Raw genomic sequence first — 24,297 nt, 5'->3', positions numbered from 1 at the left:
TGGACTAGATGACCCTGGGTCCCTTCCAACTTTACGATTCTATGATAAATAAATCAGCATCATGATTTAAAATACCAAAAGATTGTTTAGGATGCCAGAATGTCATTATCCCATAGCATGTAAAAAGTAATCACTCACAAATGTCATCCAAGCAAAGTGGGAAGAAACGGACAACATGCATGTCTTTGGGGAAAATGTTTGCTTGAGAAACATGTAGGGAAGGTCCGAAGGTCCTGGCTTAAACAGAAATTCAATCCAGGGCACTTTACAGTCTTACCTGGTATCAGAAAACCACAAGGCCCTGGTATCTCTAGAAGCAGGGTGTGGATTGTGAAATGCCAAAAGTAAAACATGGAAAATCTATTAGATGCAACACCCCCAGAGGAATAATGTATATGGGAATGGGGCGAATGCTGTAGGGGACATTATCTACGGAAATAAGCTCTTTGCTAACAGTCTTTCTAATGAAGTAGAACTGCATAATTCAGAAGGGAATTTAGCAAATGTTCTTTACATTGGTTATTTTATTTTTAATTCTACATTGCTGTACATTGCTATCTTTGAGCACAAGTTTTCTCATTGTTAATACAGTGGTACCTTGGGTTAAGTACTTAATTCGTCCCAGAGGTCCGTTCTTAACCTGAAACTGTTCTTAACTTGAAGTACCACTTTAGCTAATGGGGCCTCCTGCTGCCGCCACGCCACCGGAGCACGATTTCTGTTCTCATCCTGAAGCAACGTTCTTAACCCGAGGTAGTATTTCTGGGTTAGCGGAGTCTGTAACCTGAAGCGTATGTAATCCGAGTACCACTGTACTGGGCTTGTACACAAGCCCAAAGAAGAAATAGTTCCCCCCATACCCCAATGACTCCTAGCACTTGTAGTCATAGCAAGAAACACGTTGCACTACATCAGACTATTAAAAGTTTTATTTTCCTAAAGACAGTGATTCTATTAGACACTGGCTTCTAAAGGTTTTTAAACAAACAAACAAGCAAAAATGAAACCAATACGACTGAGACAACCTTCAGAATGGAGACTCTCCAGACATCTTGAAAGTACTACTGGACACGTTACGTTCTTATTGTATTCTATAATGCTATAAACAAACGTTTGGAGCTACATGTGCAATCCAGGTACACTCAACAGATAACTGTGATTGACTGCAGCTTTTTGCTGAGTGTACACATTGGCAAACCCAGATTTGCATCCCCGTTATACATGAAATGGTCCTAAGTCATTCAGGGAGAATGACAGCAATAATTTTTCAAATGTGTTCCATGACATGGAGTATTTTTAACACATTGGATAAGAGCAGGAAATATCTCTCTTATGGCTATATGAAACTGAGAGTATATTATATAAGGCAATTATTTTTCTATTCTAGGATGCTGAAATGTAAGCATTTTGGGGAGGGGGGAACATACCTTGGCAGGTGAATTTTTTAGATGGAGTGGTGAGAAGCAGCTTGTCCGCCATTTCCCCAGGTCCAGCACACCGGGCTATGCCTGGCTCTTTGTATTCCGACTTTACCCAATCAGACAGCCACTGCATATTACAGTCACAGTGAAGTGGATTTGCTCCAATTGCACTGCAGAACCAAAACAACAACACCATTTCACATGATCTCTCTCACAGAGCTTTTCTTATCATGAAAACGTAGTGGAAAATACTCCATATGTTGCTGAATCAACTTACTAAAAAGTTACAGAAAAGAGAACATGAAGCTTCAGCTTCATAATGGCTCTGAAGGGAAACATTGGGAAGAAATGCATTATAAACTTAAAAAGGTAAAGGGACCCCTGACCATTAGGTCCATTCGTGGCTGACTCTGGGGTTGCGGCACTCATCTCACTTTATTGGCTGAAGGAGTCGGCGTACAGCTTCAGGGTCATGTGGCCAGCATGACTAAGCCGCTTCTGGTGAACCAGAGCAGCGCCCGGAAACGCCGTTTACCTTCCCGCTGGAGCGGTACCTATTTATCTACTTGTACTTTGACGTGCTTTCGAACAGCTAGGTTGGCAGGAGCAGGAGCTCACCCCGTCGTGGGGATTTGAACCACCGACCTTCTGATCGGCAAGTCCTAGGCTCTGTGATTTAACCCACAGCGCCACCTATTATAAAATTATAAACCCATTATGAACAATTCATCATCAAAGGGTTAACTGTAAAAGGTGGAACTAAACATTAAAAGGCAAACATGGGGCTCCAAGTTTTTCTCACAATACGAATGTGAAGGAAGTGAGCATCTGCAAGAGATAATCGGCAACTGAGGGGCTGCTTAGCTCCTCTTGTGTTTGCAGGTTCCCTCTGTATAGCAAACAAATGCTTTCCACTTATTTATTTATTTTAACTTTCAGCACCCTTAACAAACCACAGTTTCCAGGATTCTTTAGGGAAGCCATGATGGTTAAAGTGGTATAAAGGTGCTTTAAACGTATATTATGGATGTGACCTAGTGTCATCACAGAGAGCCGTTAAGTGCAAATAATCAAGACTCCTAGTCATGGGAGTGGGGAGGTTTTCAACCCAAACATTTATACTCTTAGCTCAGTAACAATCTCTTAACACTGAAAGAAGAGGCCCAGATCAATGCATGCAACAGTGCAGGCTTTAAGCTGTAATAGCGAATAAACAAAATGTATTTTGCAAGAAGGCAAAGGAAGCAATCAAGAATTTAGCAATACTTTCCCCTTATCAGCATAATATATAAGGCCTGACACATGCAACATGACATTCACTAAGCTGTTGTGGCAGGCTGGGGAAAGATGCTGATTCATTTCACTGCCAATTTTTACATGGTTTTTTGTGCATCCCAAATTATGAATTCCCTGGCTAGGAAAGTAATATAAATATTTGTTTATGGACTATATATACATAGCTGCAAGAATATTGAAGTTCATTAAAACAGTAAAAGAACAGAAGGTAGACATATGTTTACCTACAACCCATCTTCCATTGCTTATGTATCCCTCCAGTCAATCACACCAGCAAATACATTCTTACAATAAGCACATCCAACCACTGTATAAGTGCACTGCTAAAAGTGTTATCTGTGTATATCCCAGGTAAATGACAGCCTGTGCTTCCCTGAATTAGTGTATACAAATGTTTAGGATGAGGCTGTTAAGTCTCTCTAACAGTGAACTGCCCAATGAGCACATGAATGTAAATATTAACTTATAGACAGGATACTTACAGATGGGATAACGCTGAAAGATCATTAAAAGCACCTTCAGGTACAACAGAAATATCATTGCCGTGTAGAGACCTATGCAAACGAGAAACAATTATGTGCTTGGAAATAGATGGTGAGGAACTTAATAAATGGCATAATGCAACATATTTCCAGACATCTGCATATATTATCAGTATCAGTTCCTTGTACGCTTGAAATCCATCCCAAAATTCACAGTCAACCAAGGCTGTTCTCTCTCTCTCTCTCTCTCTCTCTCTCTCTCTCTCTCTCTCTCTCTCTCTCACACACACACACACACACACACACACTTGTAAGCCACTTTGGATGAGATTTGCTGGAAAAGCAGCATGTATGTTTTGGAAAATACCGTACTATTCCATGTATAAGACTAGGGTGTGTTTTTTTACTTTAAAATAAGGTTAAAAATCTGGGCGTGTCTTATACATGGATAGTGAATATGCCCATTTTCTAAATTTGGGGTCCCCAAAAGTAAGGGGCGTCTTATACATGTGGGTGTCTTATACACAGAAAAATATTATAAATCAATATTTAAAAAATGGAATCTGAGCAGAATATAGCCTTACTCTCAGGGATGTGAACATCTTACACCTGCCACATCACTACTATAATAAGCAGCCCTGCACCTCATCATTCCCCATCTCTCATAATGTATGGCAAAATGTGTGACACAATATCACCCCTTTGAGTATTTCTTCACTCCTCCAAGCATCACCCAAATGAAATGGAAGAGACTGGGAAATTAGCAATGTAGTTTCATGTCACACCTTTTGCCAAGGGAGATGTGGTGGCCATGCATTTGGCCATGCAAATCATTCCAAAATGTTCAACAGCTTTCCAGTCAAACCGACAGCAAACACACGAAAACTTATGTTCCTAATTACATACTGTTAGGGATTTATCACAGTAAAACAAATTTTGTTCAAAACACATACATGTCAACTTTTCATTCTTTTGAGTAATTTACTAGATATAGCATGGGGCAATCTGTAATGGTCCACTCAAACTCTGTCCCACCTCAGGTCAACCATCCCTTGCACCAATAGCAAGACGAAGGGTAGTATTCTGGCAGGGTAACATGGCCACTCACTGTCCCAAGAAGTACGGGACTGAAGCCGTATCTCCTTCCCTGGCTAGGCTTCGTCAACAGGACGCAACAAGACTCCTGTCAGACAGAAGAAGCTTGACATCTCTGAATATGTGTTGTTTTTAACCTTTAGGGATGTCTATTCTTTGATATAATGGACAACGACTTTGCATAACATAATAGTGTCAAAATTCTACCAATGTTCCAACTTAAGAGGATGCTTACACTCTTACTTGCATGAAGCCAAGTTCAGGACAACATGATATGGGGACCATACCTCTCAATCTAATGCCACAGGAATCCATCCTCTTCTCCTGCTTGCTACAACCAAGAGTGGGGAGAGAAGGGACCACTGTGGCATTAGGAGGCAATAGTTCCCATATCATGTCTTCTTGCTGCCCTGGAGATGTCAAAAGGTACCCCTGACCATTAGGTCCAGTCGTGAACAACTCTGAGGTTGCGGCGCTCATCTCACTTTCAGGCTGAGGGAGCCGGCGTTTGTCCACAGACAGTTTTTCTGGGTCATCTGGTCAGCATGACTAAGCCACTTCTGGCGAACCAGAGCAGTGCACGGAAACACTGTTTACCTTCCTGCTAGAGAGGTACCTATTTATCTACTTGCACTTTTTGGGGTGCTTTGGAACTTTTGCGGGGATTCGAACCGCAGACCTCCTGATCGTCAAGCCTGAAGGGCTCAGTGGTTTAGACCACAGCATCACCCACGTCCAACAATCCTAGCAGTCTACCTAGGAGCCAACACTCCTAGCAGTCTACCTCACATGATTATTTTACTGTGCACTAGAGTTCATGCCTTATAATATGTCTACATGGGGCACTGCGAATTATTTATTTATGGAATAACTGTAGTTTAATTACTACATCAGAAGTTGCTTTAGGTTGATTCCATCAAGGTACCAGGGCAAGTGACTTCTTAGGGAATTATTCTAATTACAAACCACTAAGACCCAACTGGGAGGGACGCAGGTGGTGCTGTGGATTAAACCACAGAGCATAGGGCTTGCCAATCAGAAGGTTGGCAGTTCGAATCCCTGCGACGGGGTGAGCTCCTGCTGCTCGGTCCCTGCTCCTGCCAACCTAGCAGTTCAAAAGCACGTCAAAGTGTAAGTAGATAAATAGATACTGCTCCGGCGGCAAACGGCGTTTCCGTGCGCTGCTCTGGTTCGCCAGAAGTGGCTTAGTCATGCTGGCCACATGACCCGGAAGATGTACACCAGCTCCCTCAGAGAATAAAGCGAGATGAGTGCCACAACCCCAGAGTCGGCCACGACTGGACCTAATGGTCAGGGGGCCCTTTAAGACCCAACTGAGCAGTTTAGGTGATGTTTCCCATGGCAGAATCCCACACTTCTCTGGTAATGTATGAAATAATGAAATCATTGGTGGACATGAGTGGTGGTGGGTCAAACCACATCCCCTAGCTTAAACAGCACTGATAGGGGAATATCTATTGCCATATTTGACCATTCATACTACCAGAGCCATGGGGAAAGAGCAGCCACACAGCTTGATTCAGGTCTCATCCTCCAGCTGGTACACACAAGAAAATGAGTAATGGAACATTACTACTTACAGCAGCCTAAGCGATTTCAAGCCATCAAACGTCCGTGCCGGGATACATCTGAGACGATTATAGCTCAGAATTCTGAAAGTATACCAAGTAATTAATTTTCAAACTAGATACTATAAATGCAGAGCTGTAAGCTCCAGTTTACATATTGATTTCTTCACCATAAACACACAGCCAAAATCCAGATCAACCATCAGCTTTATTAATAAAGATTATACTGTAAATAAACATTTTTAATTTTTTTTGCTACACAAATACACTTACAAAGTAAGCAGCTGAGTCATGTTGCTGAAGCTCTGGTTAGAAAGGGTGCTGATTCTGTTGTTACTTAAATCTCTAAAAAAATAACAATAAAAATCCAGAAATTCTTAAAGTCATAACACAGATGTTCAAACACCAAATCCTATTAGTAAATGTAGTATTATTAATTCTTATTTAAAATGTCAGCTTATACTGCCACATGCAATGTATGAACCCAGGAAGCATTTTAACAAGTAGGACTAAAGACAACAAAATGAGAATGCCAATATTACAAAAAGAAGAAACCCAAATAACAACCAGAACTAGACCCTTCAGATATGAACGTATTGCTAATACTTCCCTTTGTGAAATAAAACTTGGAACTACATGGCGTATCTGAACAAGTGATTTCCTGAGTGATAATAAATGCACCCTTTTGGAGCAAAACAGGTAAGGATGCAACATTTCTCAACTGGTATGCTTTATATTTAAAGTATTAACCACTTTTGTTTCATAAAAAATGTGCTACTAGAAAACATACTTTTGAAAAATGCGAACCCATTTTGATTGTATTTATACATGCTGAAATTTAGTAAAGTTGCTTCTAAGTTTGATATTCTCCTGAAGATTAACTTTGAAATCACCCTTAAAGCTGAATTTACCTTCTAAAAAATGCAGCAAGCGGCTCAGAAATTGCTCCACTAAAGATGGTAAGAGCTGCCGCTATTTCCTCCTGTTCTTTCACTGTAATGCCATCTACTGCTGTATAACCCTGTTCCAAGCAAACTAATCCAATTTCTCTCTGCAACTGAATATACTTGTGTAATGCCTTTACACTCTTTAATACTGTGTGCTATCCATATAATAAACAACTACATCCAGCATACTCCATGGTGCATCTTTTGGAGTGGATAGCAAGGTACAGTCGTACCTTGGATACCGAACGCCTTGGTACTCGGATGTTTTGGCTCCCGAACACCGCAAAACCAGAAGTGATTGTTACGGTTTGGAAACCCGAACGTCTGGCGGGGCTTCTGTGGCTTCCTGCAGCCAATCAGAAGCCATGCTTTGGTTTCCAAGCATTTTGGAAGTCGAAGGGACCTCTGGAACAGATTCCATTCGACTTCCAAGGTACGAATGCATTCAGTCTGCATACTTTCTAATGAATTGTGCTGTGATTAGTGGAGTAAATATAAACTATTTCTAAAATGTGCAATAGAATTTTAATTGCTAAGAGGTCTGGAACTACTTCATTTAATGGAAGAGCATATTTTAAATAACATTAGCATAGAGAGAGGATTACTCACATAAGAGTTAAGTGCTTGTAGTTTGAAAGTTCTTTGGGGACAAGGGTAAACTGGTTTCCATCCAAATAACTACAAAAGGGAAGACAGAATGCAATATTATTTAATCGAAATCACCAATAGCTCATTCCATGACTCTAATACCCACACACTTTTTAAATAATAATAATAATATGACAACTGGGGAATAGTTGAGATCAACCATCAGTTTAATAGCCAGATGCACACCTGCACACTAACAGAAATAATTTGACTACAGTGAACCAATATTTTCTATTTGACGCAAACACATCTGGATTGTCAGAAAAGGCTGTTTCATTGTATATCGGTACTTCTTTGTAAAAAGTGGAGTTTTGGATTAGCAATAGTGTGGTAGAAAAATGAAGGGTGATGTTACAACTGCTATCAAAAGTAGCTAGTAACACTCAGGCAGCATTCTGCTCCAGGTAATGATTCCAGCAGAAAGAGGGATCTGATCCAAGTTGGGGGGGGGGGTCAGCCTGGCAGGCGGAATCAAGTGATGCAAGGCAGTGCCAATCCAAGAAGAGCAGGTACAAGGTTCCAGGAAGGCGAGAGTTCAGCACTGCCGAAATCCATACAGAGCTGGAGCAAGTTGTTTCTGTAACAGGCAAACTCTAAATATTGTTGCAGCTCCCACCTCCCACCTTTTTAATAAAAGGGGCCTTGCCTGTCTGGACAACATTTTGCTCCTATTGCATGCAAGAGATTGTGGTTCCATTGGAGCATCCGGGCTGGAGCGCACAGAGTCTGAGTGTGCGACAGTGCGACCTCAGGCCAGAGGGATGATGGCAAAATGGGTTCCACCTGTGCCACCGCTTCCCGGGCAGTGCAGAGTGAGGGCAATTCTCTCTAACTCTTCGAACTCTAATTCATGGCCTTATCCTCTGAGGAGGAATAGTCCAACCTCGAGGTCATGGCGGACAGTTGTTCTTTAAAAATATATCGCAACTAGCAGGTTGCTAGGACCACTGTGAGTGGTCCTGATGTCCAGATATGAGGGTGTAGCCTTATTGGAGTTCACCGATTGGGTCTGTGTTGCTCCGGGACAGGGGGAAGGAAGTCAAATGACACCGAGGTTGGTTCAAAGAAAGAGTTTATTCTGCTCTCTGGATAGCAGAAGTCACTTGCGTGGTGAGTCCACAGCAAGTGCAAAGAAATGAGAAGTTTCATGCAGTATATATATCCTCCAGGCACCCTCTCCCACCTTCCCCAGGAATCCAACCACGTCAGCCTATGTACGCAAGTTGACATCACATATGTTCTTGCTCTGGTATTCTTAACCATAAAAGGGTATTCCTTCCTGTACTTCTGACCATAAAAGGATCTTCCTCTTCCTACTCTTATCTTGGAGGAAGAGGTCATCATCTCTGAGAACACACTCTGGCTTTGTTCCCGGACTTAGGTCTGTGCGTCAGGGTTTTGGTAAGATAAGACCTAGAGTGTCATCCCTGTTTCACTTTAGAGTGGACAAGGCCATCCTTATCGTCACAGACTGATAAAGGAGAGAGCCTTGTTTATGCGGCTGTGTTCTTGTTATGCATTTGCTCAACAGCTCAAGTTTTATGCATTTTAGAGTGCTCTCTTGGAGAAACAAGAAAAGGGGGGAGGTTGAGTCAGTTTTAAACTGACTGCACAGAAACCCATTCCTTCGGGGGGAATAAACATCCCCATACTTGGGCTATGTGAACTCATGGAATCCAGCAGAGCTTTGCTAGAGGTTATGCCAAACGTGATTGACAGTAGGAATTTGGCTGAAGACCATATAGACCTTTGGTTCATCTGCTTTTTGAAATTCTCCAGGTATGCCTAGGTTCCTCTCACAGCACACTCAGCAGTGTTAGTCGTGCAAAGCTCCATCCTCTCTGTAAAACGACAGATGTTTTTTGGAGGCTGGTTATGGGTCTTATCAGAATCTTCTGAAGCACCCACGATCACGGTTCTGAGAATCCTCAGAACTGTCCAAGGTAACAGAATATGTCCTGTCATGTACTGGGCCAGATAAACTAAGCACACAAGCAGTCTTTCAGTGGAGGTCAAAACTTCAAGGTGCACGAAGGGATCTTGAGAGAATTTGTTCATCAAAACCTTCAGTCATGTGATTGATTGATTTATTATTATTATTATTATTATTATTATTATTATTATTATTTCATTATTTATACCCTGCCCATCTGGCTGGGTTTCCCCAGCCACTCTGGGCGGCTCCCAACAACATATTTAAAATACATTTAAAAAATCAGCCATTAAAAACTTCCCTAAACAGGGCTGACTTCAGATGTCTTTTAATAGTCAGATTTTATTTCCTTCACATCTGATGAGAGGGCATTCCACTGAGTGGGTGCCACAACCAAGAAGGCACTCTTCATTTCTCGCGGTGAGGGAACTTCTAGAAGCCCTCAGAGCCGGACCTCAGTGTCTGGGCTGAACAATGGGGATGGAGACGCTCCTTCAGGTATACTGGGCTGAGGCCATTTTGGGCTTTAAAGGTCAGCACCAACACTTCGAATTGTGCTCAAAAATGTACTGGGAACCAATGTAGGTCTTTTCAAGACAGGTGTTATGCAGTCTCAGCGGCCACCCCCAGTCACCAGTCTAGCTGCCGCATTCTGGATGAGTTGTAGTTTCCGAGTCACCTTAGAAGGTAGCCTCATGTAGAGTGCATTGCAGTAGTCCAAGCTGGAGATAACCAGAGCATTCATTACCTATTTTACTTTTTAAAGTTAAACACTCTACTCTTCAGCCAGCAAGGCTCCCAAAGCAGCTTACGAAGAATTTGGAACTCTTCCTTGAGTAATAATCACATCTAGAAGAAGTGGGAAAGCAGAATGCAGGAATGGGAACTCTGGCCAGACCATTTCCATTCAAGAGGGGCAGTAGCCAATAAGTGAATCTCATGTGATAAAAGTCGCTCCATGTTACAAAGACAACATGAGCATGTGAAGACAAGGCCATGAAGAGCTCTCAGAGACTACAAGCCTGAACCTTCAGAGGAATATAACCCTGTTCTGAAGACGCTGAACACCTCTTTCCAGTTCAGATGGACCTCCAACTTTTGCTTTTGTAAGTGATACAAAGCACTGTAGTGCCCCACAAATATACTATTTTTAAACAATTGATGTTATAACACAGTTGAGAAAAATCTGAAGGCACAATAAAGGAAATCCACAAGAACAGCAGACTTTGTTGGAGCGCATGGAAACGCAGAGTTATTCTTAAAAAAAGGTTTAAAAGGTTAGTAGATCAAGTTTTTCACCATTATTGGTTCCAATCAGTATCAGGAAAATAACTTCAGGAGAAATAGATTTCCAATGTTTGGATAGCTTCTGAAATGAGCGTTGAAAAGGCAAAGCATTGAAATACCCTACCTGAGGTCCTGTGAAAAATATTTAGCAAAGGCAGACTAGGGTCTTGACCAATGGGCAGTCTGATAATGTTAAGTTACCTGCCAAAAGCATCCCCATCACTCTTGAAAGAAACATTGTTGCTGACATTTAATTTTAATTTTAATTTTTGTACTACTTACAGTTCAGTTACATCTTTGGGGATGCCTTTTGGCAAAGTCTTTAGACCTTTGTTGCTACAACGAACCACAGTATCTAGGCAAGTACATTCTGCGGGGCAGCGGGAGAGTGGAGAGCAGCTGTTGTCATCATTTCCTAGTTCATAAAGAGAAACATATAAAGATAAGCCATGCTCAGCTAACAGGACCTAAGCATGGCAGCAGCACAATCATTTTAATCTGTTCTAGATATATAAGAAGTTTCTGCTTTCAGGTAGCTCTGTATACAGAAAATATAATATTACCTTCAATTACCGGGGACATGATGTATTTTAACTTCCACTACATGGGTGCCTGACGGGATGCGGGTGGCGCTGTGGTCTAAACCACAGAGCCTAGGGCTTGCCTATCAGAAGGTGGGTGGTTCGAATCCCCGTGACGGGGTGAGATCCTGTTGTTTGGTCCCTGCTCCTGCCAACCTAGCAATTCGAAAGCAAGTCCAAGTAGATAAATAGGTACCACTCTGGTTGGAAGGTAAACGGCGTTTCCGTGTGCTGCTCTGGTTCGCCAGAAGTGGCTTACTCATGATTGCCACATGACCCGGAAGCTGTCTGTGGAAAAACGCCGGCTCCCTCGGCCTATAGAGCGAGATGAGCGCCGCAACCCCAGAGTCATTTGCGACTGGACCTAATGGTCAGGGGTCCCTTTACCTTTACCTTTATATGGGTACCTGCATTTTTAGGGAAAAGGCGCTTGGTGCCATAGCTACTGAAGAAATAGCTCAGTTGGTTGTGCAATGGGCTCTTAATCTCAGAGTCTGAGTCCCATGTTGGGCAAAAGATCCCTGCATTGCAGGGCGTTGGACCAGATGATACTTGTTGTCCCTTCCAACTCTACCATTCTATGAGATGTCTCAACTTGAATGGCACAGGCTTAACTGACCACAAGCAGGATCCAAATACAGTGGTACCTCGGGTTAAGTACTTAATTCGTTCCGGAGGTCCGTTCTTAACCTGAAACTGTTCTTAACCTGAAGCACCACTTTAGCAAATGGGGCCTCCTGCTGCTGCCGCGCTGCCGGAGCACGATTTCTGTTCTCATCCTGAAGCAAAGTTCTTAACCCGAGGTACTATTTCTGGGTTAGCGGAATCTGTAACCTGAAGTGAATGTAACCTGAAGCGTATGTAACCCAAGGTACCACTGTAGCTGCTTAGACTTGCACAAGCCTAGTGGATTCCTTGACATTTCCCTCACTTTGAACAGCGTCAGGTCACAAACTGCTCTTGACAACATGCAGTATAGGAATGGGAATGGAATTGTTACTGTGTATTGATTCTATAGTTGTAAGCAGCTTAGAAGCTATTTTGACATATATGCAGAGCAACAAAGATATTCAGGTGGAAGTCACAAAACTGGCTTATTTAGAGACTGGAAGCAGATCTTGGGCATGCACGAATCTTCTCCAGCTCTTGATGGAGTAAATTCTCTTGAGAAGCTCAGTGAAGACACCACAAAATTCCCAGTTTAGACATTTTCCTTGTGATGGGTGAGAACAGGCAGGCATGAGGCCACCATCTATCTCACTTAAGGAACAATCCTAGGGAGAAAATAATGTCTGAACAAGCCCACACATGATACTGAGTTATATTATTATTATTATTATTATTATTATTATTATTATTATTATTATTATTCAGAAGGAATCCATGCCAGTGCTGCTCCAGTTCCAGGGGCAATCATATTGCTAGCTTTTCCCACACAACCTTCTGTGTTAGGGATAGAATGATCTGTCAATTTCAGTTCCCTCGGTTTCTCATTTTTCCAGTTTTAAATTCATTTCTGCATTTTGCAACAATTCGTGATTATTTTTTTTTAAAAGTCATAAAAATTCAACATTTTAGTGCCAGCTTCGAATAAACACATTTTTATACGTAGTTTTGACTAATGTACACATTCTTTGAAGGCAATTCCCCTTATATAATGCATTTTTTTGAATTCTGAATATTAATTTTTACGCACACGTCCCCCTAATGCATTCTTTTTTTTTTTCTTGGTTAAAGAACTGCATCGCAAAATTCGGATAAGTTTGAATTTTGAATAATGGGTTTGTTTCCATCTGCATGTTGTTTTTAAAGGTGCTTATTTGATAGATTCGGCTTTAAATTTGAATGGAACTGAATTTATTTATCCTCCACCCCTATTTTTCATACTACAATTTTAATTGTTGTATTTTAATCTTGTTTTTAAGTTGTATTCATTCAACTTGTTTTTATTATTGCTTGTTAGCCGCCCTGAGCCCGGCCTTGGCTGGGGAGGGCGGGGGAGGGCGGGGTATTATTATTATTATTATTAATAATAATAATAATAATAATAATTACAATGATGAATCTGCCACAGGAGACATACAGCATGACAGCTCTGTTTCTTACCGTCGTCACAAGTGAAGTCCTGAATGGCAACATCCTGTATAGGAATTTCTTTCAGGAAGTAGGGTTTCTGGCAGCGGGGGTTGCCCGTCACAATGCGCTTTTTCCGCAGCCATTCTCCCAGCCATGCTAAGTGACAGTTGCAGTTGAAAGGGTTGGCTAAGAGGTTTCTGATAAACACATGTGAACAACACAGGGCTCAGTTTCAAGCGATGAAAACGCGCACACAAAAATTAAAACCCCCTGTTCGCGCTGCAAAAAAAAGTAGGATTCGTTTTACTAGCTCTTTTCACTCCATCCACCCTTTGCATTTTATGCGATAGTGATGCAGACGAAATTCCACCCACAAAAAACCATCCTCTTGCCCCCACCAAATATCAGGATAGCAGTTTCGGAGTCTGAGCTGAATAATCCCGATACCTTAAAATGATTTCTAAATAAGATGTATCACAAATCTGACTTGCTGTCACACAATAATACAGTAATTTAATGTCAAAATGTAGGCTGATTACTTTATATTATTAGCTTTAACCTGACAACAGCTCTTTCATTAATTTGCCTCTTCAAGATTTCCATCTTTTATTTGCTCCAGAGAATAGGTTTTCCGTATAAACTGACAGCTAAGTTGATTACATGCCAGTTATAAAAATGGATTTAGTTCCACAAGTCTCAGTGCTTTTGGCACCTCCACATTTCAACAGAGGCCTATTGACAATTTCATTATTTATAAATATGCCATCTTTAATATGCACGAATTAGTCATTAGGTGTAACTTGTCACATTGTGAGAGGGCAGAGGATTAAGTATGCCGGTAATTACGTTCTTCCCTCAGAAATTTCTACCACATAAAACCCAATTGTTAGACACACCACATGCCTTACTCCCCCCCTCCAATATTCATATTTCCTTTCACTGAATATTCATATTTCCTTTCACTGAATATTCATATTTCCTTTCACTGAATATTCATATTTCCTTTTATGTACAGTTGACTCACGGGGGGATTGGTTCAAATGTATCTCATTTAGCCTGCAATTCTTTGCACAGCTGCCTAGATATAAGCTCCATTGAATACAATGGAACATACTTCTGAGTAAACATGCATACAATGACTGATCTATGATTGCTTGCTACAATTCCCATCTTTTTGATTAACAGTAGAGCTCCTTTTGAACCTTTAATAGCACCCTTACAGAGGACACATTTTCTGCTATTTTCTCAGTTGAAACACAGGAATATGGTCAGTAAAATGGCAACAGCTCTGTGTTGTTCTATGGCAAATATTACTCCTCAGAGCTGTGTGTGTGTATCAGGTGCTCAGCTTTAACCAAACTCCTTTATACAGGTAGTAACCATTTTGCGTGTGTTCAAAGCATGCATGACTATGCGCACACACATCACCACAAATCTGGAAGTGGCAGAGAAAGGGGGCAGATGGGTAACAGTGGGGCTTATACACACCCTGCTATCACATGCAATGAACTGGAATGCAACGCCCCCCACCAACAAATCAGTAGTTGCCTGTATTGCACAAGTTATCTCAGGGGTAACCAGATACAGAATCAAAACAAATTATCAAATAGCTTATTATAGCAATATAAGGGGGAAGAAAGAACACTTCGTTTGTGTGTGGGTTTCCCACATTATTTCTCAAAGCGGTTCACAAAAACTCAAAGCGGTTCACGAAAAAGAGACATTTCCCTACTTGTGAGTTGATTGCAATGTGTAGAAATAAGGTGAGTGAAATGCTTGCCCATTTCTGACTGGGCCCTCTTAAGTTACTGAGGCTAATATCTAAAGAATTGCGCCCTGTTGCACATGTTTATTTGCGCTAAGTAAATGAATACATTTATGAATGTTTCGATCACCCGAATAACAGGAACAGTTCAGAGCCTCCACCCAGCTGTTCATGCTCTGTCGCTCTCCCCTTTGGAAAAAAAACGGGGTAGCATGAGAAGAAGGGAGTTTTATGGGTCTTTCTGAACAACTGCACATCTTTGGACAAAAACCTCAGGGCTCTCAATACACCCTCTGAGTGTCCCTCATTATCAGAGAGGGCTGCATTTTGTATTAAACAACCCTTCTGGCTGATTCAGCTGCACTGGTACCCTGAACCAAGGGAAATCATTGCTAGGAAGCCAGAGTCAGACACAATATGCATGGGGTTATTTAGAAACAGTATGAGCCACCAAACAAATAGCAGAGATTACCAATGTATCTTCACATTTTGTCACACAACTCTCAATTTGAATTTTAGCATTCTCTGAAAACTTTCAGATACGTGACTTTGCAAGCACTCTTGACTTGTTTGTTGACTGAACTGTGGCCCTCCAAATGTTATTTGACTCCAACTCCCACCAGCCCCAGCCAGCATGGCCAATAGCCAAGGATGATGGGATATGGTGTTCATCTGGAGGGTCACAGGCTAGCTACCCCTAATTTAGATATATCACACATGTATAAATGGCAAGGACTGGCTATGAATGCAAGAACAACTTACAGTGTAGACAAGGAATGAAGAGTGTCAAATGCACCAGGAGCAATTGTGGTTATTTGGTTATCGTATAAGGATAGCAATCGCACAGAGCTCAGGCCTGTGAAACTGTCATTACTCACGCAGCTGATGCGATTGCTCCTTAGCATCCTGAGGAAAAATGAAACAAATCAGTTTGTTACTCCAAAGGGTAGTCACACCATCATCCCTAATCAGAACATCTGGAGGGCGTGAAGTTGGGGAACAATGCCATAGAGAATGTATTGCACATCTCATCTGTGTACATTTCTCTGTTGTTGTTTCATTGCTTAGTCGTGTACGACTCTTCGTGACCCCATGGACCAGAGCACGCCAGGCACTCCTGTCTTCCACTGCCTCCCACAGTTTGGTCAAACTCATGCTGGTAGCTTCGAGAACACTGTCCAACCATCCCATCCTCTGTCTTCCCCTTCTCCTTCTGCCCTCAATCTTTCCCAACATCAGGGTCTTTTCCAGGGAGTCTTCTCTTCTCATGAGGTGGCCAAAGTATTGGAGCCTCAGCTCCACGATCTGTCCTTCCAGTGAGCACTCAGGGCTGATTTCCTTAAGAATGGATACGTTTGATCTTCTTGCAGTCCATGGGGCTCTCAAGAGTCTCCTCCAGCAGCACAATTCAAAAGCATTAATTCTTCGGCGATTAGCCTTCTTTATGGTCCAGCTCTCACTTCCATACACCACTTCTGGGGAAAACCATTCCTAGAGTTTACTAAACATTTTATGAGATGTTGTATTGCATTTTTCCCCTGAGTTATTAACTTACTAGACATGGATGCTGAGAAATAATATGTAGTATTTATAAAGCACTTGAGGGGATTAGAAGAGCCCTGCTGGAATAGAGCAAAGGTACATTTAAGACCGTTTCCCATAGTGGTGAAATAGATGCCAATGGAAACCCCACAAGTGGGACATGAGCACAACATCACTCTTCTGCTACTCCACATATATGATTCCAGAAATCTCTGCAACCAGACCCAACTTAACCCTTGCTCAATCCCCGTCCCAGTTTACAAACAGTGAAATTGGGGGTCTTCAGCAATTTGGGAGGCACCAATAGAGGTAAAGTGTTTGCCCTCTAACCAAGAGCAGCATTCATGCTCCTTGCTGTTGCTGGGTACTGCTTCTTCTTCCTACCCAAAGGATGCCAGAGTAATAGCCAGAGGAATGGTCCTAAGAGCTCAGTTTCTATGCAATACCAGTCATAATTGAGGTTGATCCAGGGACTTAGTAATATCCAAAAACACACTGTAAGGAAGTGATGGAGGGGGGACAGTTATAAGCACATTACAAACAATGCTGTTCCACACAGATGAAAATACATGTGCCTACATCTGCTTCCTACATAATACTTCCTTATCTGTGACCAGAATTTACTTCATGCCCTCTGCGCAGCCATATACCTATCCAAAAGATATTGATTGCAATTAGGCAGCATATATGATTAATGCATTTTACATTGTAAAAAAAGTGAGTCAAAGACAGCATACATCCATACCCAGAAAACAAGACAGAAGAGAAGTTTAAGAAGAAGAAGAAGAAGAAGAGTTTGGATTTGATATCCCGCCTTTCACTCCCTTTAAGGAGTCTCAAAGCGGCTAACATTCTCCTTTCCCTTCCTCCCCCACAACAAACACTCTGTGAGGTGAGTGAGGCTGAGAGACTTCAGAGAAGTGTGACTGGCCCAAGGTCACCCAGCAGCTGCATGTGGAGGAGCGGAGACGCAGTGGCGTAGCGTGGGTTGTCAGCACCCGGGGCAAGGCAAGTAATTTGCACCCCCTAACCCTGGATTTGCGCCCCCTAACCCTATCCCTAACCCCCAGATGTTGCGCCCGGTGCAGCCGGCACCCCCTGCACCCCCCACGCTACGCCACTGCGGAGACGCGAACCCGGTTCCCCAGATTACGAGACTACCACTCTTCACCACTACACCACACTGGCTCTCAAGCAAAGACAGCAAGCAAAGTAGAGAGAAGAACATACTTACAAAGTTTTGAGACTTTCAAGTCCTTTGAACATTTTGTGGCGCACATTCTCCAGCCGGTTACTGGTGAGCAACAGCTCATTTACACCCGATCCTCCTTCAAATGCTCCTTCTTCAATATCTGTGATTTTATTATTGCTCAGATTTCTATTGTTTCATGGCAAAGCAAATTAATAGGGAAAGTGTTTTGGAGCAAATCATCCATATAATGAAGAATACAAAAAGCAGCGACTGAATTATGGTCTAGCAACATGATTTCAAGAAAGCTCTAATCTGGGGATAGAGACCCTCTAGCCCACAGGCCAGATTTGGCCTGGTACGAGCCACAATTTGACCCACAGGGCTGTTTCCCCCAATACCATGCCACGTGATATATGTGACTGAATCAGCTACAGAACTGTGTTTTCTGTGAGGAACTCGATTGTGCAGCTGATACCTGCAGAAATCAAGCTTGAAGTCACCACTCATCAGCTGACAGGAAGTGACAGGGGTGCTTCAAAGCACTGCACAGGTTTCTTTAAAAGCCTTTCAAAAGCCCCGCATGGTGCTTTGAGATCCCAACGATCATCACCTGAGGGCACTGTGACTTTAGGTGACTGAGAGGCGGGCAGCCAGTCTAAACACTGTTTGGGATTCATTCAGAATTGAGAAAACAAAGGATTCCAGCAAGGAAACAGAAATATATTTTCTTCACAAAGTAAAAATGCAGGAATATAGTGACAACACTAAAAATAAATAAATCACGGCGTCTTCTATTAACAGCTTCAATTTTAAAATAACTGATTCACTATAATAGATCGTATTATCAGCATTTTGGATGCTTATTCCACTTTTATCCTGCAGGAATGTTGCCTGATACACACACATACTTGGCTGACAGAGTGGTGCAGAGCTAACAACTTGCTCATAAATACAAGGAAGACAAAGGAGCTTGTGGTGGACTTCAGGAGACAGAAGAGCAATGTCCAGCCACTTTTGATTGATGGGGTCTGTGTGGAGAGGGTAACAACGTTCAGATTTTTGGGTATTGAATTACAAGAGGATCTGTCCTGGAGTGTCAACACAAGGGGGCTTGTGAAGAAGGCGCAGCAGAGACTGTACTTTTTGAGAATCCTAAGGAACTGCTGCTTGCCTTCTATCACTGTGCCATTGAGAGCGTGCTCACTTATGGCTTATGTGTGTGGTACGGAAGCTGTACTACCCAGGACAGGATGGGGTTGTGCAGAGTTGTTAAGGCAGCAGAGAGCATTGTTGGTTGCCCACTCTCCACCTTAGAGCAGATTTATGCCACAAGGTGCCATAGGAAGGCACTGGACATAGTAAAAGATCCATCGCATCCTGGTCACTGTCTCTTCGAGCTCCTGCCGTCGGGACGGAGATACAGGATGATGAAGACAAGAACAAGCCGTCTCAAGAACAGCTTCTTCTCCAGAGCGATCTCGGCCCTGAATGGGAAACCTGGACTTTGAAAGTCATCTAATCTTCCTTGCTGTATTATACTGTATTGTTTTAATTAGTGTTTTTATAGTTGTTCTGATTTTGAGTGGAGTGCCCTACCTGGGTGGATGGAGCAGCCAAGTAATTTCGTTGTCCCCGAGGGGGGCAATGACAATAAAGATGATATTATTATTATTATTATTATTATTTTTATTATTATTATTATTGTCACTCTAAGCAGAATAGATTTCATTAACTTAGCTTCAAGCAGCCAGTGCCAATATCTATCCCAAATAAAGAGGCAGGTGACTCTAGAAAAGACATGGAGGTGGTTTGACGTATCAGTGCTACTGAACAAATCAGATAGAGACTTTGGCAAATCCTGTGGTCTCTGCTAGCTTACTGTTTGTGGTTTAGGTACGTAACACAAAATAAATTAGCGTGGGTTGTGGGTTCTTGCACATGGGACAAACCTGGCATCATATGAGCATTAAGCGATTCTCCCTTTTTTCTCCCTAGCATATGGAAATTTTGGAATCAAGGATACAAAATACTTTAGCAACTATATGAAATGGGCAAAATTCAACGAGCCTTCCTTCAGTATGACAGTAGGATTTTTGTTATCTTCAACGTACTGTACTAAGCTGCCTTATACCAAGCCAGATCACTGGTCCTATCTAGTCCTGTTTTGTCTATTCTGATGGGCAGTGGCTATAATAATCTCAGTCTGCTACCTGAGATCCTTTCAGTTGTAAAAGCCAGAGACCGAACTTGGAACCTTGCACATGAAAATGTAGGCTCTACCAGTGAGCAATGGCTTCTCCTTCCCCTTTTGACTGTGCAAATAAACTGGCAGGGATAAAAGAAGAGAAAGAGAGTATGACTGAAACACTGGCAAAAATGAGCACCCACATTCCGCAATGAATATCACAGACTGGGACATGCTTTGGGCTCCTTCAAGAATACTTTACACTTTTTCTTATATTATTGCATGAAGGCCACCTATATAAGGCAGGTTGGCAGATAAGCTTACATTTTACGTAGTTGAGGAAGCTTCTTAAAGATCCCTGTAGCCTCCAACACTGTAAATTCATTGTTGTTGAGTCGCCTGTAGAAGGAGTAGCAAGATATAAATTTAGGTTATTGTGACTTGTTTGGTGAAGGTGTGTAAGTGCCAGCAACGACACCAATTCACAGGCAGGAATGGAAGAGGAGCACCACTTGACTGCAGGATAAGGGGAATTTTGTGCACTGTCCAGTCAAAAAGAACAGTCACCAGTAGTTGTTGGAAAATATGGATCAATTGCAGATGCTTCGTGCATTAAGTGTAGTTAACAATAATAAACGCTGCAAGTTTATATGAGGAAAGGCCTACAAATTCTAACACACGTTGTCAACACATAAAATTTCATACATAGTAGAAGAATATGTACACTTACAGAATATATACGGTGAAAAAGTGAAAAATATATATATTGATAGGCTATTGTGTGCATGGACCAATCAACATTGGCCTTGTGCATATTGCCAAACATCACTTGGTAAAAAGTTAAAGGTACGCCTGGCCGTACGGGCCAGTCATGTCCGACTCTAGGGTTGCGTGCTCATCTCGCTCTAGAGGCCGTGAGCCGGCGCCGTCCGAAGACACTTCCGGGTCACGTGGCCAGCGTGACGAAGCTGCAGCTCGCGAGCCAGCACCAGTGCAGCACACGGAAACACTATAAAGCGGTACCTATTTATCTACTTGCACTTAAGAGTGCTTTCGAACTGCTGGGTGGGCAGGAGCTGGGAACGAACGACAGGAGTTCACCCCGCCGCAGGGATTCGAACCGCCGACCATACGATCGGCAAGTCCTAGGCACTGAGGCTTTACCCACAGCGCCACCCGCGTCCCTGTGAACATCACTTGGAGATGACGCATATCACCCTGGCAATACGTGAAGCTAGTACAGTCCTTCTTGCATTTATGTGAACATATAAAACAACCAGCAGTTATAAACGTACAGATTATATATCTATCCATTCCTGCATGTTCTCAGCAGGTCTATTTCCTTAACACACAGTCTGTTTCAGCATAATTAGAATAAATCGCAGCAGCACACAAGCTGCGACATAACAGCACTAATTTTTGGTGTAATCTATAAGCATCCATTTCTAAATCTGTAACTCAAGCATGAAAGGCTCCATTAACCTCATTTAGAGTTAGAAGCAAGCAGGATTGCACACTAGGAAAAAAATAATTACAATAAATGTAAATGTGCGGGGGGCATGGATGCAAGCAGCTGTAATTCAGAGCTTTAGCAATAGGCTGTTTTTCAGTTGCAGATGTGAAGTTCCACAAAGGCATTAGTACCTGTTCAGGCTGATATTATATCTGGCACATAGCTCCCTGCTTTATTGCAGTCTGAATTGCATAGTGTAATCCATCAGACAAGCTGATAGCTTGTCTTTCTATTTGTGGAAGGGACTTTAGGTCCCTTTCAACTGCATTTTTCCACCATCCCTATTTTTCAGAGTAAGAATCATCAATATTCTTAGAATCAGTGGGAAGTGGAGGAAATATTTATCTAGGTAGCTCCAAATGAAACACAGTGGAACAAGGAAGTGATTGATTATCTCATCTAGGAGTCACCTGTTGTACGGTACATAGATCACAGACAACAGAGTACCCAACACAAGGGGCATTCTGTCTAAGAATCAGCAATTATTGTTGAAGACATAGCAATAATGAAGGCTCACGTGGCGCCTTCATTATATATCTTCAGGTGCCAGTCAAAAACATTGCTCTTCTCCCAGGCCTTTGGCTAAGTAAACAATCTATGGCCTTTTAAAGCTGTTGGTGGGGTTACTGGTTGTTGTTGTTGTTTTGTTACTATGCTGTGTATCTTTGTGCTTTTATATTGTAAACTGTCCTGTGATCCTTCAATCATCATCAACGAAGGGTGTATATACTGGACATTCTGATTACTCACTCCGCTTGAACCAATTATATTTTGCACAATACTGTGTCATAGTTGAGAGGTGGGTGTGCTTAGTTCAAAGTAGGTAAACAGAGACTGCTTTTGCTGTGGAGAGAACTGTAAAGCAATAATGTGCCAACATTTTGCATGGTTTTCTACACTGATATTTGAATTTCTTTTTCTTTGCCTTTGCTAAATGTTGTAAAGCAAGTAAAACTTAATACAACTGAAAATTCATGAACCGGAAGGATCTGCGACATTTCAAAAAGGGATAAAGGAAGCGCAGTTATGAATTGATATTATCACCACTGATATTCATCCAGCACACTGTTGTGAGCTCAAACTTACAGTTCTGCTGTATACTGAGGAATATGGTCAGGAATCTTGCTGAGCTTTTGATTGGAGCAGTCAACAGTTGTTCCTTCACAACGGCATTTTTCAGGACAAGCCAGGTCTGCAAAGCAATCTCCGCTTAGTTTGGATCTGTAATCTTCGGTGCCTGAGGATAAGCAGAATAAAAATACAGGTACTAAGTTCATCAAGGTGCTGGGATTATTTTCTCATAGGGAAAAAATAAGAGAGAGAAAAGGGACAGACCTGCAGTACAGACAAATGGGTAATTTGGGGTAAGTTTTATGGTAATGAAGAAACAGTAAGGTTTAAGAGTGGGTTAAATTTCAGAGGGCTTGAAATTTGCTGGGGGGGGGGGATGGGACATGTGGTAGGATAACATTAACCGCTTGAGCTTTTCACAGCTGTAGTTTCTGCTGATTAAGTTGTCAGCCAATCCATTCCATTTTACAGTTAAAAACATAAAGCAGTGCTAATTCTTGTTAAATATATCTTATTCCCACAGTTTCAGGATTAAGTAAATCTTTGTATTCCATTTCATTACCCTCCTTTATTCTTCTATTTCACTGGCCACAGCCCGCCTACGTAATCTCAGAACCATAAAATTTAAAGCCCTGTTTTTCTTCTTCAATTTTTAAAAAGTGTGTAATCCTGATTTAAGCCTCAGCAGCCTGCTATGCTGTAGAAAGCTGCGTGACGTTCCATGGTGCTTGACAGAACCATGTTTTACTCATACCTCGCAACCACATGGTTAGATCAAGCACAACAGAAAATCTCGCTAAGTTATCACAACTTCATCCGCTTAGACCAAGGAGCAGAAGCAATGGGAGAAAGAGGAAAGAGCAGGAAAAAGTGTTGCAGTGGGAAACCGCTCAACATGGAAGGACATCCTTCGGACAGAATGCCCACGGTCACTGCAACATTGCTAAACTGGAAAAGACATAAAGTAGACTGTAGGGAGGGAGATCTCTTCGCCATTCTCTGTGTTACAGAATGGAGATAGCATCCTTCACAAGTCAGGAAGAAACATCTATTAAGAAGTTGAGGGTAAGTGATGGGGGGGGGTAGGGTGGGACAAAGAAACTTAAATGACCGGTGAGCTCTTCTTGGACAAAAGGTCAAAAGACTGAGACTAGAAGTGGAAAGTGCATCAGGACTGGGAAGTGTACTGTTGTTTGGTCCACACACTGAACTTTACTTACAGCCCAAATGGTGAACTCCTGAAACAGGAAAGACAGCCAAGGAAGAAAGAAAGACAAGAGTGATCCCAATGGGAGGAAAAACCCCAACAAAAACAAAGCTCATCTTGCTTTTCTCAGCTAGGGTTTGGGTAATATCCTGCCTTCATCAAGGTCCGCCTGAAATTCTCTATTTAAAGAAGTTGGATTTTATTCTACACTTCTTTGATTATATGATGCTTCGGCACTGTACTATATCAAAGAGTCAGAGTATAATTAATCTGAAGTGGTACAGTATAGCAAAAAGATACAGCAGATTATCTATTGAACAATTATATAATACGTTCATTTTCATAGGTGAAAGCATTAAAATTCCTAAAATATATTTACTGAAAGATACGGTTGTTTGAGGGCACTTTCACACACATTTGTTAAGTTGTTTAAGAGGAAAAAAAAACCTCCCCAGTTTGCTCAGCCA

At 42.0% G+C, this 24,297-nt stretch overlaps 1 protein-coding gene across 6 annotated transcripts in view; it reads right to left on the bottom strand.

The window, feature by feature from the left end:
- SLIT2 (slit guidance ligand 2) overlaps nucleotides 1–24,297 on the bottom strand; it is a 235,105-nt gene that overhangs the window by 32,725 nt on the left and 178,083 nt on the right. For all 6 annotated transcript variants that reach the window (XM_081876193.1, XM_081876194.1, XM_081876196.1 and 3 more), the window contains 11 exons: nucleotides 22,639–22,789; nucleotides 20,364–20,438; nucleotides 17,897–18,040; nucleotides 15,883–16,026; nucleotides 13,386–13,552; nucleotides 10,981–11,113; nucleotides 7,440–7,508; nucleotides 6,157–6,228; nucleotides 5,896–5,967; nucleotides 3,200–3,271; nucleotides 1,428–1,591 (listed from right to left, as the gene is read on the bottom strand). In XM_081876193.1, the coding sequence (XP_081732319.1) occupies nucleotides 1,428–1,591; nucleotides 3,200–3,271; nucleotides 5,896–5,967; nucleotides 6,157–6,228; nucleotides 7,440–7,508; nucleotides 10,981–11,113; nucleotides 13,386–13,552; nucleotides 15,883–16,026; nucleotides 17,897–18,040; nucleotides 20,364–20,438; nucleotides 22,639–22,789 (1,263 nt within the window). The remainder of the gene's footprint in view (nucleotides 1–1,427; nucleotides 1,592–3,199; nucleotides 3,272–5,895; nucleotides 5,968–6,156; nucleotides 6,229–7,439; nucleotides 7,509–10,980; nucleotides 11,114–13,385; nucleotides 13,553–15,882; nucleotides 16,027–17,896; nucleotides 18,041–20,363; nucleotides 20,439–22,638; nucleotides 22,790–24,297) is intronic.

The sequence above is a fragment of the Podarcis erhardii genome, assembly GCF_964252035.2.
Source record: "Podarcis erhardii genome assembly, chromosome: 9".
Classification (NCBI taxonomy): domain Eukaryota; kingdom Metazoa; phylum Chordata; class Lepidosauria; order Squamata; family Lacertidae; genus Podarcis; species Podarcis erhardii.
This window is presented reverse-complemented; position numbering and strand designations above follow the sequence as displayed.